Here is a 16,712-nt window from a genome sequence, read left to right as displayed (position 1 = left end):
CTTTCCAGAGATGCTATGAGGCTTGAACTAGATAATACAGGAAAGCTATACAACCGGTTAACACCTGAGTCATGGACCAAAGCCAGGTAAGAAGCACACCTCCGATATCAACAGGAAACAAAAAATAAGCTGATCACTTTGTCTTGTAACTGCCCTTGGACTCCTCAAAACTATTCTTGGGCCATACCAATATCTGGCTACATCCTAACCATGAGAAGGCTTTCAGGGATTCCGTAAAGAAGCCATGAAGAGACATTTACATACTTGCCATCTGACAGTGGTCAATTAACATAGGCCACTAACAGGGGCACCTGGGTGGCTCAGTCGGTTAGGCATCCAACTTCAGCTCAGGTCATGGTCTCGAAGTGTGTGAGTTCAGGCCCCACAACAGGCTCTGTGCTGACAGCTCAGAGCCTGAAGCCTGCTTCAGATTCTGTGTCTCCCTCTGTCTCTGCCCCCACCCCACTCACACTCAAGATCCATTTAACAACTGAAATTTGAAAAGCCACTTGAAGGAATCCAGGTCTCTACATGTAAACACTCCCCTTTTGAAAAACTGTTCTTTTCTCTCTAGCTCAGCTGTTATCATGATACAGACTACAGAGAAAACAAGTGATTTTCCTCCCTGCAGGTTTAAGAAATGCCCCTCAATTTCTGGCAATATGAGACTCCTGCCACTGCCATTTCAGTCTATACTAAAATTATTTTTGTAGTGTTTGTTTTGTTTTAAGAGATCATTCTCATTCACACTAGTGTTCAAACACATTATAGGTATATATGTGTTTTTATCAGATGGTGGAAAGGGAAAATGGAAACTTTAAGACCCTCCAATAGGATGTTTCCTATCAGTAAATCCACTAGATGGGAATAAAAGTGAAAAGATGCAACAGCTTGCCATGACCAGAATTTCAGAATCATAGAGTTATGGGGTTAAAGGCAGCTTAGACACTGGCCTAGCTCCCCACAGTATAGACAAGGAGATGGAAGCCCCACCATCTACCCATGACCACACAGCCGTCCCAGGAAAGGACATTACAACTTCACTGAGGAAGCAGGCAAACCTCCAACTATGGCAATCCTCCCCCAGCACAGCCCGTTGGCTAGGCATTTTGCATGCACCATAAGAGGGGCAGTCCCTAAGAGAGAGGAAGTATTCTGAATGCTCAAGAACACACATTCAGGGTTGGCACGAAGGTCACTGGTGTAGTTGGCAAACTTCCCACATCAGATTTAAGGTCTGATGAGGAAAGCCTTTCCAAGACAGCTGAAATCATGTTCTTTTATAAGTTAAACACCTGCTTTGTCACAGTCAAAGGTAAAAAAGGTTGACTAGAAGGAAGAAAAAAAGAAAACTGAAAAATCTCCCCTCTGATTTCCTGTGTCTGCTTAGATCACCCTAAAATGGGGAGCCTCCCTAATGCTGACTTTAATGAGGGCCTTCCTAAAGCTGGTCCAACTGGTGTTCAAATCCCTAGACTGAAAAACAAGTTTATGAGCAGCAAGGTCACCTGATTCTGACCATGTGCATGATGTTTACCCTGAGATGACAGGCCAGTGACTGCCACAGCTGTGATGAATGCTGTGAAGACTCTACTATCCCTTTGAAGCCTATAAGGGCCTCTACATGACTAAATGCCATAAAAAGGAACCCTGAATACAGCAAGAATGTGAAAGGAGGGAAGTCACAAACGCCATATAGCAGTAGGGGAAATCCCATTCTGGACACTGAATTGTTAATGTAAACTTGTTACTTGTTTCCCTGACCTGTGAGGTATTTCATTACATCATCACTGAAGAGAAGTCCCCTCCTCTACCCCCAATGCTTGCTACCAAGGGCTTCTGCTTACACCAGGCCATGCTAACAGTCAGGAAACAGAGGCAGCCCACTATTCAACCCTCTGCAGCCCAGACCCGTGAGGCTCAGCAGCTCACATCAGTCACAAGTGTCGGCCAGGAGTCATCAAACTCTGACCACAGGAAACAGGTCAGTGCTGGGGGAAAAAGGTGGTAAAAGGGGCTTACCCATCTCTTCCTTTGCTGACAATCTTCACCTCAAAGTAATAAATGCCACAGGCAGCAGGTATGGGGTGGGTGGCACGCACTGAGGCAGCATCTTTGTGATTTTTGCCATGACCTAATAGGAGAGAGCAAGGAAGAAATTTCAGAAGAAATGTAAATAGAAACCTCATTCTTTACTGCTCCATGGCAACGAAGGGGTGAACCCTTCGTGGCTAGAGAAAGCCCTTACATTGTTCAAGGAACAACTAAATAACAACTGAGCAAACACATAAACCTCCCCCCTTTGGCTCACCTCCTCCTGTGAACAGCAGCCTTGCCAGAGACACTGTCTCCCATACAAACTAAACAAGGGTACGGGCAATATGCATACATGTGAGAGATTTCCAAGTGCTGCTGGCGGTCTCTCCAGAATACAGGCAGTCCACCTGGGAGAGGAGGGGAGGTGGAGGAGCTCTGGGAGACCCCCCCCCCCCAACTTTAGTAGAAAACTCCAAGACCTGTCTGTGATGTCTGGCAGATGAGCAAACCCACAGGCTTCTGGCTAATGAAGGGGATGTGACCACCCCTTTCTTCAGACACTCCAAAAACTAAGCCGTGGTGAAGGGTTCAGCTGGAGTTGGGAGCTATCCCAGGACAAGCAGGAAGGCCCCCAGGGGTGGAAGCTCCAGCCCAGCACTGGGTATGGACACCTGTTGCAGTTCTCTTGACATTAGGTGTCTCAGAGAAGAGCAGTCTAAGCAGTCGACCCTCGGCCTGGTCAGCCTCAACACCCTGGACACCCCACAGGGGCTAAGGCCTAACCCGAAGCACCCAGGCCCGGGAAGGGACGTGATGGGGCAGGGGCGGGCAGCATCGCCACCCCACAGATGCTCTGGCCTTCCGCCCGACCCCAGCGGGCCAAACAGGCCGATACCTTTGTAGTGGACGCGGAGGTTGCCCTGGGAGAGGCCGATGTAGTTGTACTTGTCCTTGGGGCTCCAGGAGCGCGGCAGCGGCGTCTCGTGCTGGTTGACCGCGGGGTACAGGCGCTGCAGGCGCCGACTCAGCTCCTGCTCCCCTGGGGACGGCAGCCCGCCCCCAGCGCCCCCGCCAGAGGAATCTCCAGCCTGCGGGCTCCCAGCTCCCGGGTCGGCCGTCGCCGCCGCCATCTTGGAGGGAGCTGCTATTGTGTCACTGGGGGCGGGGAGGAGCGGGACGAGATCCTCCCCGCTCAGCCAATGGCCCGCGAGCCTACTGAGGTCGCAGGGAAACCGAGTCCGAGTCCGGCATCTCTCTTTGGACACTGCCACGCCTCGCCACATTTCAGACTCCATATCCCACAATGCAGAGCTCTCCAGAGGCGGGCCAACCCGGGATCGTAAAGAACTTAGGGAGATGTAGTACAAATCTGCTCAGTCATAAGCCTGCCCGGCAGAGACTTCAAGAAACCAAAAACTACAATTCCCGCTGGCAACGTAGCTCCAGGCCCTCAGTTTCCCTCTCTCCCCCACTGCCTCTGTTTATCCCCTCACCTCAGTTGTGATAGCTAGGGTCAAGTCCGCTGTAGTGATTGACTGAGGGAACCCTGCTCCCGGGTCCGAGTCCACCTTTGCTAACTGGCTTTCCTCCTAGCCTTCAGCCTTGGGGTGAGGGGGCGTGGCACAATCTTGACCCCGCCCCCGCCTCTGGGATGCTGGGGCCTGGTCGCCATAGCGACCGGCTGTACACTACCACAACTTCACAGGCAGTGGATGCTGGCTGTCCGGCTGCCCGAGGGTCATGGCCTTCCCGAAGCCGCGGTGCTCCAGCTTCGCGACCACTTCGAGGTAGGCGCTGGCCAGACTGAGGGCGGAGAGGAGGGTTTGGAGAACTTGCAGAAAGAGAAAAGCTTCTGTCCATTGATTCGGGGCTTCAGCCCCACCGGATCGCTGGGGCAGAAACAGAATGCGGACATTACGTGCTAGCAAAAGAGCTGGCGCACTTTAACATTAGTAAGAGCCAGCCTCTTTATATTGAGCGTATATGATGTGCCAAGTGCTTTATATATAGCATATTTAACTCACAACTCTATGAAGTAGTAATATCTTCTGGATACTTCTATTACAAATAGAAGTCTGGAGAGATCATGTGTTTTACACGTTTACAAGTGGAGGAGCTAGGATTTGAACCCAGCCATGTGAGACTTCTTAGCTCTTAGCCACAGAGATAAATGGCCTCTTCACCCATTGGTTTATGGCAAAGATGCTTATCGAATTGCTGTCTATTCAGAGGTTGCACCCTCTGGGCATTGCAAAATTTGACAAGTTCTATTAGCCAGGAAAGCCACAAAATGTACATAATAAGACAAAATTTGGGGATAAATGTCTTTCTAGCTTTGGGAACCCAAGAAGTCTCTTAAGTTCTGGGCTTCTGCTTCTGTATCTCAAACGTGGGGATGTTACAGCCCACCTCACAAACATTGCCGGGAAAATTTAGGCAGAATATACGAAGCTCTCATCACAGTTCTTGCATATACTAAACATTCGGTTGTTTAATGAACGTAGTTTCTCCCTTCTACTCATTTCCAACGCAAAAACTTGATCTCACCTAAACTCTAATCCTTCAGGGTTTGCTACCTCAACAGAGAAAGCCTACAAAAGTCAGGAAATTGTTTGCCAATTTGATTATTTTATCCAGAGTTAGAATGAAACTATAAGAACCAGGAAGCAGGCTTGAGAAAGAGTGTTGTTACCCAGCACAGGAATGATTTAGGAAACTGCAGTCATGTTTGAAAGGGATATGAAATGGATTCAGAAGGAGAATCCCCATCTATTTTAAGAAGGAAGCATAGGGGGTCACCTGGGTGGCTCAGTTGGTTAAGACACCAACTTCAGCTCGGGTCATGATCTCGCGGTTTGTGAGTTCGAGCCCCGCATGGGGCTCTGTGCCAGCAGCTCAGATTCTGTGTCTCCCTCCCTCTCTCTGTGCCCCTCCCCCACTCAAGCTTTGTTTCTCTCTCTCTCTCTCTCTCTCTCTCTCTCTCTCTCTCTCTCTCTCAAAAATAAACATTAAAAAGAAGAAGAAGAAGAAGAAGAAGAAGAAGAAGAAGAAGAAGAAAGCATAGGGGTGCCTGGGTGGCTCAGTTGCTTCAGCATCTGACTCTGGCTCAGGTCATGATCTTGCAGTTTGTGAGTTCAAGCCCAGCACTGTTCAAGCTGACAGTGCAGAGCCTGCTTCGGATCCTCTGTCCTCCTTTTTCTCTGCCCCTCCCCGGCTTGAATTTTCTCCCCCAAAATAAATAAACTGTAAAAAAAAAAAAAAGTATCAAAAGGAAGAAAGGAAGGAAGAGAAGAAATATAGGGGCAGTCCCCTACTGGCTCAGTCAGTAGAGCATGTGACTATTTTTTTTTAATGTTTATTTATTTTTGAGAGATGGAGAGAGTGCACGAATGCAAAAACCCTTCCTTTTCTATAGCTGCTGTTTATTTGATATGGTTTGTTCATACTTGTCCCATTGAGAGATAAGAGAGGACTAGCGTTTGGGGTGTCACCGCTCTATGGAGTAGGACTAAGGAACCAAGTCCTTAGGTTCCCAACTAGATTCACATTTACTGCTCTCAACTTCTCTGGAATACAGGTAGTCCCAGTCTCACTTTTATAGACAAAGACACTGAGGTTCAGAGAGGTTAAACAGTATGCCCAAGGTCATTGGCTAGCAAAGGGAACGAAGACACAGGTCTGTCTGGCAGCATAAATGACCCCCACCCACTGCCACCATGGATTTCTGGAATTACTTTTCCCTTTTCTTCACCTGGATCTGCCTTCCCAGGGAAGCCCTCCCTGTTGATCCCCAAATGCCTTCCTAGCCTGAGGAAGGATGGCACTCCCTCCCAAGAGGTCTAGGAGCTAAGGAACCTTCTTAGAATCAACTTTTCTCCCACCTTACGGTTATCATTAACATCTTCACAGCTCTTGCAGCTTACAGGCTGTTTTTGCATATCTCTTTTCCTCGTATTAAACTTCACAACAACTTTATAAGATAGGAAAAGCAAGAATTGTCTCCATTTCCTTATGAGCATACTAGGCTGAGAGAGGTCAAATGGCTTGCCTGGGGGTTCCTGTTGGAACCCCAAATGTCAACCCCCAGGCCTTTCAGCCAGTAAGTGCAGGATGGGGACTCACACACCAGCTCTTGGACCTCAGACCTTGTGCTTCTTGTCCTAACACCTGTCTTTGGTATCACACCCCCAGAATGTGCCAGTCACAAACGTGAAACTCCTCTGAACACTGAATGAAAGTTTAAGTCCACAGAGTTCTCTGGGCTCATGAAGGACACTCATGAAGGTATCCTGTCACTGTAGGGATTGATGAGATCCTCAGCATGAGAAGGTTTCCAGGAATGTAGGAAAATGTTTTGGGCCCATGGCCAGGAACTTATTGGCAACATCTCTGGGAATCTATAGGCACTGCTGGGAAGACCCAGAGCCTAGCTCTGCAGGGAAAAGAGGCCATGTCCTGTTGATCTGGGAAGGTTGGAGGTGCTCTCCCCACTCAGAGCTCTGTCATCTACCACTGTCTTCCCCTTCTCTGTGCAGAACACACATACAGCCTTCAGGAGTGACCGTAGATGACTCCTACCTCACAGAAACCAAGAGCTCCCAGAACCGAAAGTTTTCCCAGAGACAGAAGACGCTGGTTAGTGGCAATGTCTTGCTGGAAACCCAAATGTCAGCTCCCAGACCCTAGCTGCCTCCCTCTCTGCAACCCAAAAGCACCACCCACCTGAAACATGCACCCCCCCCCCAGAAGCCAGCAGCTTCTCTCCAGTCAGGGAAGCGTGGCTTACAGTGGCCAGACCCATCAGGCTTTAGGGTAGAGGTGTGCAAACTGGTTGCACCTCATCTGAAAAGCCTTTCCAGACCTCCCCTGGCAGAGAGAGACTCAGCTCCTTCCCGACACCCTTCCCCTGCAGCTCAATGTTCTGGAGTGGACCTCATTTTTTCATTCAGCCTGCCATATGCCAGGCACTGTGCTAGATGCTGGGATGGTCACACCAGATCTACCAAGGTCCTTCAGGGATGTGACTATATGTTTTTGTTTTTGTTTTTTGTTGGTTTTTTTTTTTTCTGTATGGCCCTGATTCCCTGATAGGGTACTTGAGTGTTTGGCATATGTTGAGAGCTCCATAATGTTGTGAGTAAATGTGTGAAGGCAGGAGTAAAAAGATGTTATTACCCCCTTGTGTTGCTGGCTCTGGGTTGGCGGCAAGAGACTCTACTAGCCTCAGGAAACTGCCCTTCCACCATTCCTGTTCTTTTAATTTTTTTATATAAAAATGAATTCTGTCTTGGGGCACCTGGCTGGCTCAGTCCGTAGAGTGTGAGACTCTTGATCTCTGGGTTTTGAGTTCAAGTCCCATGTTGGGCGTACAGCTTACTTAAAAAAAAAAAATAATGAATGCTGTCTTATTAAGTACTTTTGAACTTTTGTTGATACAGTCATAGGGTTGTAATTATTTAATTAGCAAACCGACTTTAAAAAACACACACACACACACAGTTTAGCAAACTTATAACTCCAGTTCACAGTGGAGCATTATGGGCTGTGTGGTGGTTTTCTTTGTGTGTGTCCCCTATGGGGAATTTAAGGACACATGGGACCCACACTTTATGAAGCTGGAGATTCCCAACGTGGGGACCCAGACTCCAGAGAGGGAAAAGGAATCAGTGTGGACTCTTCGCAGAGACCAAGCGCAGCCAGGGCCTCGGAAGACCGATAATGGGGCACATGATCCCCCCTCCACCCAGCTGCCATCCTACCGTGTACCTGGGCCTAAGCACTTTCTTCCTGCGAGGGCACCACCATTCTTTTTTTTTTTTTTCAACGTTTTTTATTTTATTTTTGGGACAGAGAGAGACAGAGCATGAACGGGGGAGGGGCAGAGAGAGAGGGAGACACAGAATCGGAAACAGGCTCCAGGCTCCGAGCCATCAGCCTAGGGCACCACCATTCTTAACCACCAGAGGGCATTACTCCCTCACGCCGCCCCCTGGCCACGCCCCTTCCCATTTTCACCCTCAGGAGGAAGCAGAGAGGTAGGAGCCCCAGTGAAACATTTTGCACCCGTTGGCTGGTGGAGGCCAGTTGGTAATGATAACAACGACCTGGAAGCCGCACTTGCCCCAGAATCAATGTAGGATAACCATGTTTTCTCCCCACACAAACGGCAGACAGAACACAAGTCCTGGCCTTTTGAAAGTCTGAAAAACTTATCAATTCACTAGGGTTAGATGCTTCTTTGACAAATTCCCAGATGTCTTTCAGAATTACTTGGCACAAAATCACAATTTTGATAAAATTTCAAAAAAATTGTTTTTCTGGCTTGATTTTTAGCAGTTTTAATTCTCTCATTTTTCCAGTTTGCCTATTTATACTTTATTTACTCTCTTTTTAACTATTTAAAAATTTTATTCTTGATAGTTCTTCTCAAACTCAAACAAAAAGAAATCTTAAGGCTTTCTTTCTTTTTTTTTTTTTAATGTTTATTCATTTTGGAGAGATGGAGAGAGACAGAGCATGAGCAGGAGAGGGGCAGAGAGAGAGAGAAGGAGACACAGAATCCAAAGCAGGCTCCAGGCTCTGAGCTGTCAGCACAGAGCCTGATGTGGGCTTGAACTCACAGACCAGGAGATCATGACCTGAGCCCAAGTCGGACACTCAACTGACTGAGCCCCTCCACCGCACCCCCCCCCCCGGGATCCCAGAAATTTTTGAAAAATGTACAATTGTAGAAAAATAAGCATCCAATGGCCTATCATTAGAGAATAATAATTGTTGATAACTTTTTACATTATTTCTTGTTTTTTTCTAGACTTCCATTTTTACCTAGTTGTGCTTATTCCTTAATTTCAGGCTTTACTTAACCCTTAGAGCTGTAGGGTTAGCATATTTCCACATTAAATCTTTTTGTAAACATTTCATGACTGCTTTTATTTTTTAGACATTTAGGAGTTTTCTAATTTCTGGGTATTTAGGAATTTATTAATTTTTCCACAGTCATAAGTAAGGCTTTGAGGACAGCCCTTCTGCATAAAGCTGCTGCTCCATCTCTGACTCCCTCTACACTGGCCTCCCCAGGCCTCAGCCTCAACCAGCCTGCTCTCCTTGGACATTGGCCCCTATTCATTGCTCTTTAAAATTCTTTTTTTTTTTCATATTTTTTTATTAATTTTTTTTTTTTGAAGGAGAGACAGACAGAGCATGAGTGGGGGAGGAGCAGAGAGAGAGAGGGAGACACAGAATTTGAAGCAGGCTCCAGGCTCTAAGCTGTCAGCACAGAGCCCGACATGGGGCTCTAACTCACAAACTGTGAGATCGTGACCCGAGCCGAAGTCGGATGCTTAACCGACTGAGCCACCCAGGTGCCCCTAAAATTCTTTTTTTTTTTTAATTGTTTTTTGATGTTTATTTCTGAGAGAGAGAGAGCACATGAGTAGGAGAGGGGCAGAAAGAGAGGGAGCCACAGAATCTGAAGTAGGCTCCAGGCTCTGAGCTGTCAGCACAGAGCCCAACGCAGGGCTCGAACCCACCAACTGTGAGATCATGACCTGAACCGAAGTCAGACTTTCAACCGACTGAGCCACCCAATCGCCCCCGTAGCTCTTTAAAATTCTTGCTGTTGGGGTGCCTAGGTGGCTCAGTTGGTTGAGTGTCTGATTTTGGCCTGGGTCATGATCTTGTGGTTCATGAATTTGAGCCCTGCGTCAGGCTCTGTGCTGAGAGCTCAGAACCTGGAGCTTGCTTCGGATTCTGTATCCCCCTTGCTCTCTCGTCTCTCTCTCTCGTCTCTCTCAAAAATAAATGAAAATGTTAAAAAAAATTCTTGCTGTTTCCCTGAGGTGTTAGTGTTACCCAGGCAGTCTGTGTGCCCCACCTTTAAACCTGAGATACACCCCCTCTCCCAGAGTGGCCTCAGTTCCTCTCATATACTGAGTTGAAGTACATATTCAAGTTTTACTGAATGAACATCACAGATATTATTACCTCCTCCTCCAAGATGTTAGCCTTTTCTGGTCCCCTCCAGTCAGGGCCCATCCCTACCTGGTAATCTGCATTGGCTTTAGTCACTACCTGGTGCTAGAGCCCACATTCTTAATTTTGAACCATATTAAGAGATGTTGGGGGGTGCCTGGGTGGCTCAGTCGGTTAAGCATCTGACTTTGGCTCAGGTCATGATCTCACCGCTCGTGAGTTTGAGCCCCACGTTGGGTTCTGTGCTTACAGCTCAGAGTCTAGAGCCTGCTTTGGATTCTGTCTCCATCTATCTCTGCCCCTCTCCTGCCTGCTCGCTCTCGCTCTCTCTCTCAAAAATAAATAAGCATTTAAAAAGACAGAGAGAGATGTTAGGGAGGGGCGCCTGGCTGGCTCAGTTGCTGTAGCATGTGACTCTTCATCTTGGGGTCATGAGTTCAAGCACCATGTTGGGCATGGAGCCTACTTAAAAAAGAGAGAGAGAAAGAGATGTTGGGGGGGCGGAATTAAGAATAGAAGGAGGATGGGGGCGCCTGGGTGGCTCAGTCGGTTGGGTGTCCGACTTCGGCTCAGGTCACGATCTCGTGGTGTGTGAGTTCGAGCCCCGCGTCAGGCTCTGTGCTGATTGCTCAGAGCCTGGAGCCTGTTTCAGATTCTGTGTCTCCCTCTCTCTCTGACCCTCTCCTGTTCATGCTCTGTCTCTCTCTGTCTCAAAAATAAATAAATGTTAAAAAAAAAATTTTTTTTTAAAAGAATAGAAGGAGGATGATGGAGAGGAGCATCAGGAATGGGAGCAATGTTGCCTTGGTAACCTCACCTGTCTCTTCCTGCAGTCCTGTCAGTTCTCCATTGGTGGCCACCTGTCCCCATGGCCCACATACACCAGTGGTCAGACCATTCTGCATAATCGAAAGCCCTGTTCATATGATTACCGGAAACGAGCAGGGTAAGCCAGGGTCAGCACTGTGGTGGATGGGCTGGTACAGACCCAGCATTGGGCCCAGAGACAGCACAGGGGTGTGTGCTGCCCCAGACCAAGGATGCAGGAGCCCCATGGTGTGCCCATCACATCTCATCCCACCATACCCTGCAGTAGTTGGCAGCAGCAGCCCCTGGGCACTACTAAGCCAAGATACCTGGAGCAGCTAGAGAACTACCTACGCAAGGAGCTTCTCCTGCTGGACCTGAGCACAGATTCTGCCCAGGAGCTGAGGTTGCAGGTCAGAGCCACAGAATAACTGTGGGGAGGGCAGGAGGACAGGTGGGAGGAAATTTTACTCACTAGGACTCAGCATTCAGACTTCAGGAGAGACTATCCTCTCCCTTCTCTTTTGGGTCCCTATTCCTGGTAAGGGAAACAGGTTCTATGACAAAGTCAGCGAGCAGGCAAAGCTGGAACCAAAACTCTCCTGAGGCTTGAGTTTCACACCTGAGTCAGGTGAACTGGATGCTGTCTCCAGTTCCTTCATCTTTGTGACCCCCAGTGCCTAGTTTGGGTTGTTGGACATCAGTGAATGGAGCCTGAATCCTGGCAATTGGGCAAGCAAGGGTCATATGGTGTTCACCAGCCCCGAGATGACAGACTCAAGCTTGAGGAACTTAGCCCAGACACATAGAGAAACTTAGATGCAGATTATATTCTGGTACATACTAAGGAGGGAATCACCAAATCCCTGTTCTAACAGGGATGATGACAGGAAATCCCTTACTTCTGACTTAGTCACAGATAGAAACACTTGCTGAGCACCATCTGTGTGCCAGGCCCTGAATGAGGCCTTGTATACAATCTCATAGGCTGAAAGTACCTCATCAACAAGGAAGCAGAAGTTCAGAGAAGGCATACAGCTATGAAGTGGTAGGACTGGGATATGAACTCAGGACTGATTCTAGAGCCTGTGCTAATTCCAGGACATAATGCTGTGCCCCAAAACTTGTGTCCAAATTGGACAGGAAACCACACCTTTACTTGCAGGTGAGAATACAAAGCTAGAGGCTTGAATGTCCTCCTGTCCTCACAGGTCTGTAAGATGGCAAGGGGATGATGGTGAGAGGCTAACTAAGGCACAGTGCTTGGAGGCTGGCTGCCTGGAGAGCCAAAGTGGGGCTCAGATACAGAAGGGACAGCCCTGACCCAGGTCATCTGCTAGCCTTCAGAGATAGCACCAGGAGAACAGCCTCCAGAGAACAGTTGAGAGGGACATAGCTACCCCTCAGCTTCCTGGCAATGAGCGACCCATGTGGTGCCCAGGGGTATTTATTTGAATGTGGGTCACCAGGTAACTTCATGCTACAATATTTCTAAACTTAAGCAGCTATAGGCCAGGAGGTGACAGGTCCCCTTCTCTTGCCAGCCTTACAGAGAAATCTTTGAGTTCTTCATAGAGGACTTTAAAACGTACAAGCCATTGCTATCTTCCATCAAGAATGCATATGAGGTGATGCTGGGTAAGACTGCAGCCTCTGTGCCTGGGTCCAGTCTGGAAGGCATGGAGAGCATCCAACTCTTACCTTCTGGGGTTATGCAGCCATGTTGGGCAGCTACTAATTAGGCCTTGAAGTCACCAAGCTTTGCTCAGCCTTTTTGCTTACACTGTCCTGTGATAGAGCACCTAACCACCTCCTGTCCTTGGGAAGTATGGTAAGAGCAACTTCACTATTGAGAGTGAAGCCCAGGATTAAGTGAGTACCTTTGGGAAGTAGAGGCTCCCAACCAGGCTTAGGAGGTGCCGGGCATGGTACAACTACAGGACTAAAGGCTATAGAGAGAAAGGGCATAGATGAAAACCCCAGTCCTCAACTAGACTGTGTCTCTGGTTTAAAAGCCAATGCAGGAAGGCCTTAAGCAGGAGCCATGTTTTGAACAAGGCAGTGATAGACTCCTGGAGTTTGCAAGGGACATAGCCACTCACTGTTACCTTCGATCAGTGTCTCCTGGCTGTTTGTTCTCCATGGTCCCAAAGGTAATCTCCCACCTGTCCCTGCTTAGCCCACCAGAGGGAGAAGATTCGGGCTCTGGAGCCCTTGAAGGCCAAACTTGTCACTGTGAATGAGGACTGCAACGAGAGGATCCTGGCCATGCGGGCTGAGGAGAGATATGAAATCTCCATGCTGAAGAAAGAGAAGATGAATTTGCTAAAACTCATTGACAAAAAGAACGAGGAGAAGATCTCATTGCAGAGCGAGGTGAATGGGAGTGGTGTGGTGACCAGCTCCCTGAATTACTGCTACCTCCAGCCCAGGGGTGACCTGAAGCCTTGGGCACTAAGGTGACCCCTAACTCTCTACCCTTCTGCCTGGAATGATATACTGAGCCACCACCTACCTCCAGAGGCCCTACTTCCACATTCTGTCTTCCTTCTTGGCTTAGCACTGGTTCCATGTGGCCCCAAATGATAGCAGTCCTGCTTCTTGGCTCCCAGACTTTCTCCACAGGAGGAAGCATTGGCACTTTGTTGGATTTTCAGGAATGGCCAGCCTCCTTCTTTTACCTTTTCTCTTCCCAGGCCCTGATGTGGCCACCCAGCATCCATCCCATCCCCTTTGATGGCTCGCTAAGTACAGTCCCATGACCACACAGCCACCTTCCCAACAGGTGTCCAAACTGAGGAAGAATTTGGCTGAGGAGTACCTGCACTACCTCAGTGAGCGAGATGCCCGCAAGATCCTCATTGCAGACTTGAATGAGCTGCGGTACCAGCGGGAAGACATGTCACTAGCCCAGTCCCCAGGTAAGCCTGAGGTGGGTTTCTTTCCCCTGAGGAGGCACTAGAGGAGTCTCGCCACTCGTCCCCATTCAACTCTCCTACATCTGTTCATTCCATGCCCATTCACAATGCTGGGGGGTGGGGTGGGGTGAGGTGGGGATATTCTTGCTGCTGCCTGGGTCTGTGGATCTTCTGAGCTGGACTGAGAATCATAGACTCCTTGTTTAAGTAGGAAACAATTATTGGCCGCTGAGGCAACTGAGACTCCCTGAGAGCAGGACAGGTCTGGTACTTCGTGTCCTGGACTTCTCTGTTTAAGCTTGAAGTTGTAAGATATTAGTGCTGTAGGAAAGACCCAGGGCTTCCCAAGCAGCGAGAGAAGGACCTGGAACAAGCCCTGAGGAATATTCTAACCCTGCCCTGGGCTACAGGCCTTGGAGTCAGGGTGATGCAAGCTGGCTGGTACCCTGACAGGCATCTGGGGCGAGGACCCCGTTAAGTTAACACTGGCTCTGAAGATGACCCGGCAAGACCTGACCCGCACACAGATGGAACTCAACACCATGAAAGCCAACTTTGGAGATGTGGTGCCCAGGAGGGACTTTGAAATGCAGGAGAAGACCAACAAGGATCTGCAGGAGCAGGTGCTGGTGGGCAGGCAGGTCAGGCAGGGTAGGGAAGGGTCATGCAGGTGGGTAGTGAGGATCAATCACCTTGTCCGTAGCTGGACAGCCTGAGAGGTGACTATGAAGAGGTCTGCAAGGAGCACGAGATACTGCTACAGTTGCACATGACCACACTGAAGGAGCGGGACCAGTTTTATTCTGAGCTCCAGGAGATCCAGCGCACCTCTACACCACGGCCTGACTGGACCAAGTGTGAAGGTAATGATGGCCATTGGACTCCCAGGGAGTGCTCAACGATGTGGTTTGGACTCCAGCTCCCTCTTCCCACCTGCAGGTGTGGTGGCTGGGGGCCCAAATCGCTGGCAAATGCTGGCCGAGGGCAAAAACAGTGACCAGCTGGTGGATGTGCTCTTGGAGGAGATTAGCGAGGGCCTGCTCCGGGAGAAAGACTTCTTTCCTGGTCTGGTAGGGGTCCCTGGGCTTGGGAGGCTTGGGGCCAGAGTCAGAACAGCCAGGCCTTGCTGCTAAGACTTGAGATTCTGGGGAACCATCTTGGGCTCTGCCTGGGCCCAGAGATGAGCTGACATTCTACCTTGCAGGGCTATGGGGAAGCCATCCCCTCTTTCCTTCGATTTGATGGCATTGTGGAGAACAAGAAGCCAACCAAGAAGGATGTGGTAAACCTACTCAAAGATGCCTGGAAGGAACGTCTTGTTGAGGAGCAGGTCAGATCTTATGGGCCATTTGGGCCTGGTGTGGCCTTGAGAATCCTCCCGGGAATTCCATCAAGGTGTTAGGGGGGAGAGCTAACCCACCATGGGGCAGGGTTACTAAGCAGTCGTCCCCAACCCTGCAGAAAGAGAAATTCCCAGATTTCTTCTTCAATTTCCTGGAGAATCGCTTTGGACCTGGTGATGCCATGGCCTGGGCTTACACCATTTTTGAAAATATCAAGCTCTTCCGTTCTAATGAGGTCATGAGCCAGTTCTATGCACTCTTGATGGGAAAGGTGAGGTTGGACCTGGCCCTCCACCCTTTGTCCCCACCATAGGCCAGGTCTATCCCTATCACTTCAGGAAGCAACAAGTTAGTCAATGCTTCCTTCCCTGTAGAGGAGCGAGAGTGTGTACATCAAGCAGAAGGAGACCGTAGTACAGTTGCTAAAGGAGATGACAAATGCTGACAGTCAGAATGAGGGGCTGATAACCATGGAAAACTTAAGGTGAGAGGCCAGTCCAGCCACCACAAACTCCTGCCCAACATTTCCTCTGGCCAGGCTCCCAGGTGTGCAGGGGAAAGGGGAGCCTGACAGGAAGGGCTCACAGCCCCAACACTTGTTGTCCCTTTTGAGCAGTAGTGGGGCTGGCAGAGTGGTACAGGAAGATAAGTGGGTAGGCCTGAGCCAGGCCTGTTGGCCCTTGTGTCTCCCCATAGCACTGTCCTTAAGAGCACCTTCCCCTTCAAGAGGGAAGAGAGAATCCAGCAGCTGATGGAGGCAGGGGGCTGGCATTCCAACAGTAGCAATGCAGACTTGCTCAACTACCACTCATTGTTTATAGAGGTAGGTATGGGTGTGTGTCGGGGAGTGGGAGTTGTCCAGGAACTTGCCCAGCCCTGCCCTGGCCTCTGCTGGACCCTAACCAATGTGTCCTCACCCTGCCTTACGGACCCTCCCAGGATGAGGAGGGCCAGAGTATGCCCTTTGTGCAAAAGCTGTGGGAACAGTACATGGATGAAAAGGATGAGTACTTACAGGAGCTAAAGCAGGAGCTGGGCCTGGAACTGTGAGTAACTCCTGAGGTCCTCAGGCCCACTTAGCCATAGGCATATCCTGCAGGTTGGGCCACAGGGTGGCATCTCATTGCCTTGGATCTCCCTGTGCACTGAGTTTGTTCCTGGGTACTATATACTGCTCAAGCTCAGCAGAGGACATCTTGGGGCCTGGGGTACAGAAGGGTCAAAGCCTATCTCTCTTTCTTTGTGGGGTAGCCATGATAAAGTAACCCTACCCAAGGTACGTGAAGCCCTGATGAACATTGATCCCGGCCTGGACAAACAGACCCTGAATAGCTATTTGAGCCAGGCCTTCCAGCTCCCCGTGACAGAACTGCCTGAGGAGGGTGAAGAGAAGGAAGAAGGCATTGTGGAACAGCTCCAGATTGCCCTGGAACAGCTTCAGATGATTGACCTCAGGCGCATGGGGCCTCGAGAGCAGGAGCCTGCAAGCTAGGGCTGCTATGGGCAGCCTCAGTGCTCCAGTGCTCTAGTGCTCCTAACCCCTAACTTTTAGTATAAAATGATTTGTCTGAACCTATTTTCCAGGTTGTGCTGGGGAATTGAGAAGAGGGATGAGTATTGGTCCCGGCCTGGCTGG

At 49.4% G+C, this 16,712-nt stretch overlaps 2 protein-coding genes across 20 annotated transcripts in view; one reads left to right on the top strand and one right to left on the bottom strand.

Annotated features, from left to right (window-relative positions):
* Nucleotides 1-3,467, bottom strand: part of RANBP10 (RAN binding protein 10) — a 66,179-nt gene extending 62,712 nt beyond the window's left edge. For 2 of the 3 annotated variants that reach the window (XM_047835276.1, XM_047835277.1), the window contains exons 1-2: nucleotides 2,933-3,467; nucleotides 2,023-2,134 (exon numbers count right to left, since the gene is read on the bottom strand). In XM_047835276.1, the coding sequence (XP_047691232.1) occupies nucleotides 2,023-2,134; nucleotides 2,933-3,332 (512 nt within the window). In that variant the 5' untranslated portion in view covers nucleotides 3,333-3,467. Of the gene's footprint in view, nucleotides 1-2,022; nucleotides 2,135-2,932 lie in introns of those variants that run through there. The other variant, XM_047835279.1, reaches the window with a different exon arrangement.
* On the top strand, nucleotides 1,857-16,648 carry TSNAXIP1 (translin associated factor X interacting protein 1). 17 transcript variants are annotated; one of them, XM_047835258.1, is made up of 16 exons: nucleotides 3,730-3,824; nucleotides 6,573-6,672; nucleotides 10,842-10,954; nucleotides 11,102-11,228; nucleotides 12,360-12,453; nucleotides 12,995-13,191; nucleotides 13,601-13,736; nucleotides 14,187-14,356; nucleotides 14,437-14,596; nucleotides 14,673-14,803; nucleotides 14,938-15,063; nucleotides 15,195-15,347; nucleotides 15,451-15,560; nucleotides 15,773-15,899; nucleotides 16,016-16,122; nucleotides 16,328-16,648. In XM_047835258.1, exons 1-16 carry the CDS (start codon nucleotides 3,778-3,780, stop codon nucleotides 16,566-16,568), a joined length of 2,139 nt encoding a protein of 712 aa, XP_047691214.1. In that variant the 5' UTR covers nucleotides 3,730-3,777; the 3' UTR covers nucleotides 16,569-16,648. The 17 variants fall into 17 exon arrangements, with proteins under 17 accessions (XP_047691219.1, XP_047691226.1, XP_047691223.1 ...); XM_047835260.1 differs by having other exon boundaries at nucleotides 16,353-16,505; XM_047835259.1 differs by lacking the exon at nucleotides 6,573-6,672 and having other exon boundaries at nucleotides 3,718-3,824.
* The last annotated feature ends 64 nt before the right edge of the window (nucleotides 16,649-16,712 follow it).

This window comes from Prionailurus viverrinus, chromosome E2 (genome assembly GCF_022837055.1).
Source record: "Prionailurus viverrinus isolate Anna chromosome E2, UM_Priviv_1.0, whole genome shotgun sequence".
Lineage (NCBI taxonomy): Eukaryota > Metazoa > Chordata > Mammalia > Carnivora > Felidae > Prionailurus > Prionailurus viverrinus.
Note: the sequence above shows the minus strand (reverse complement) of the source record. Positions and strands in the feature narration are given on the sequence as shown.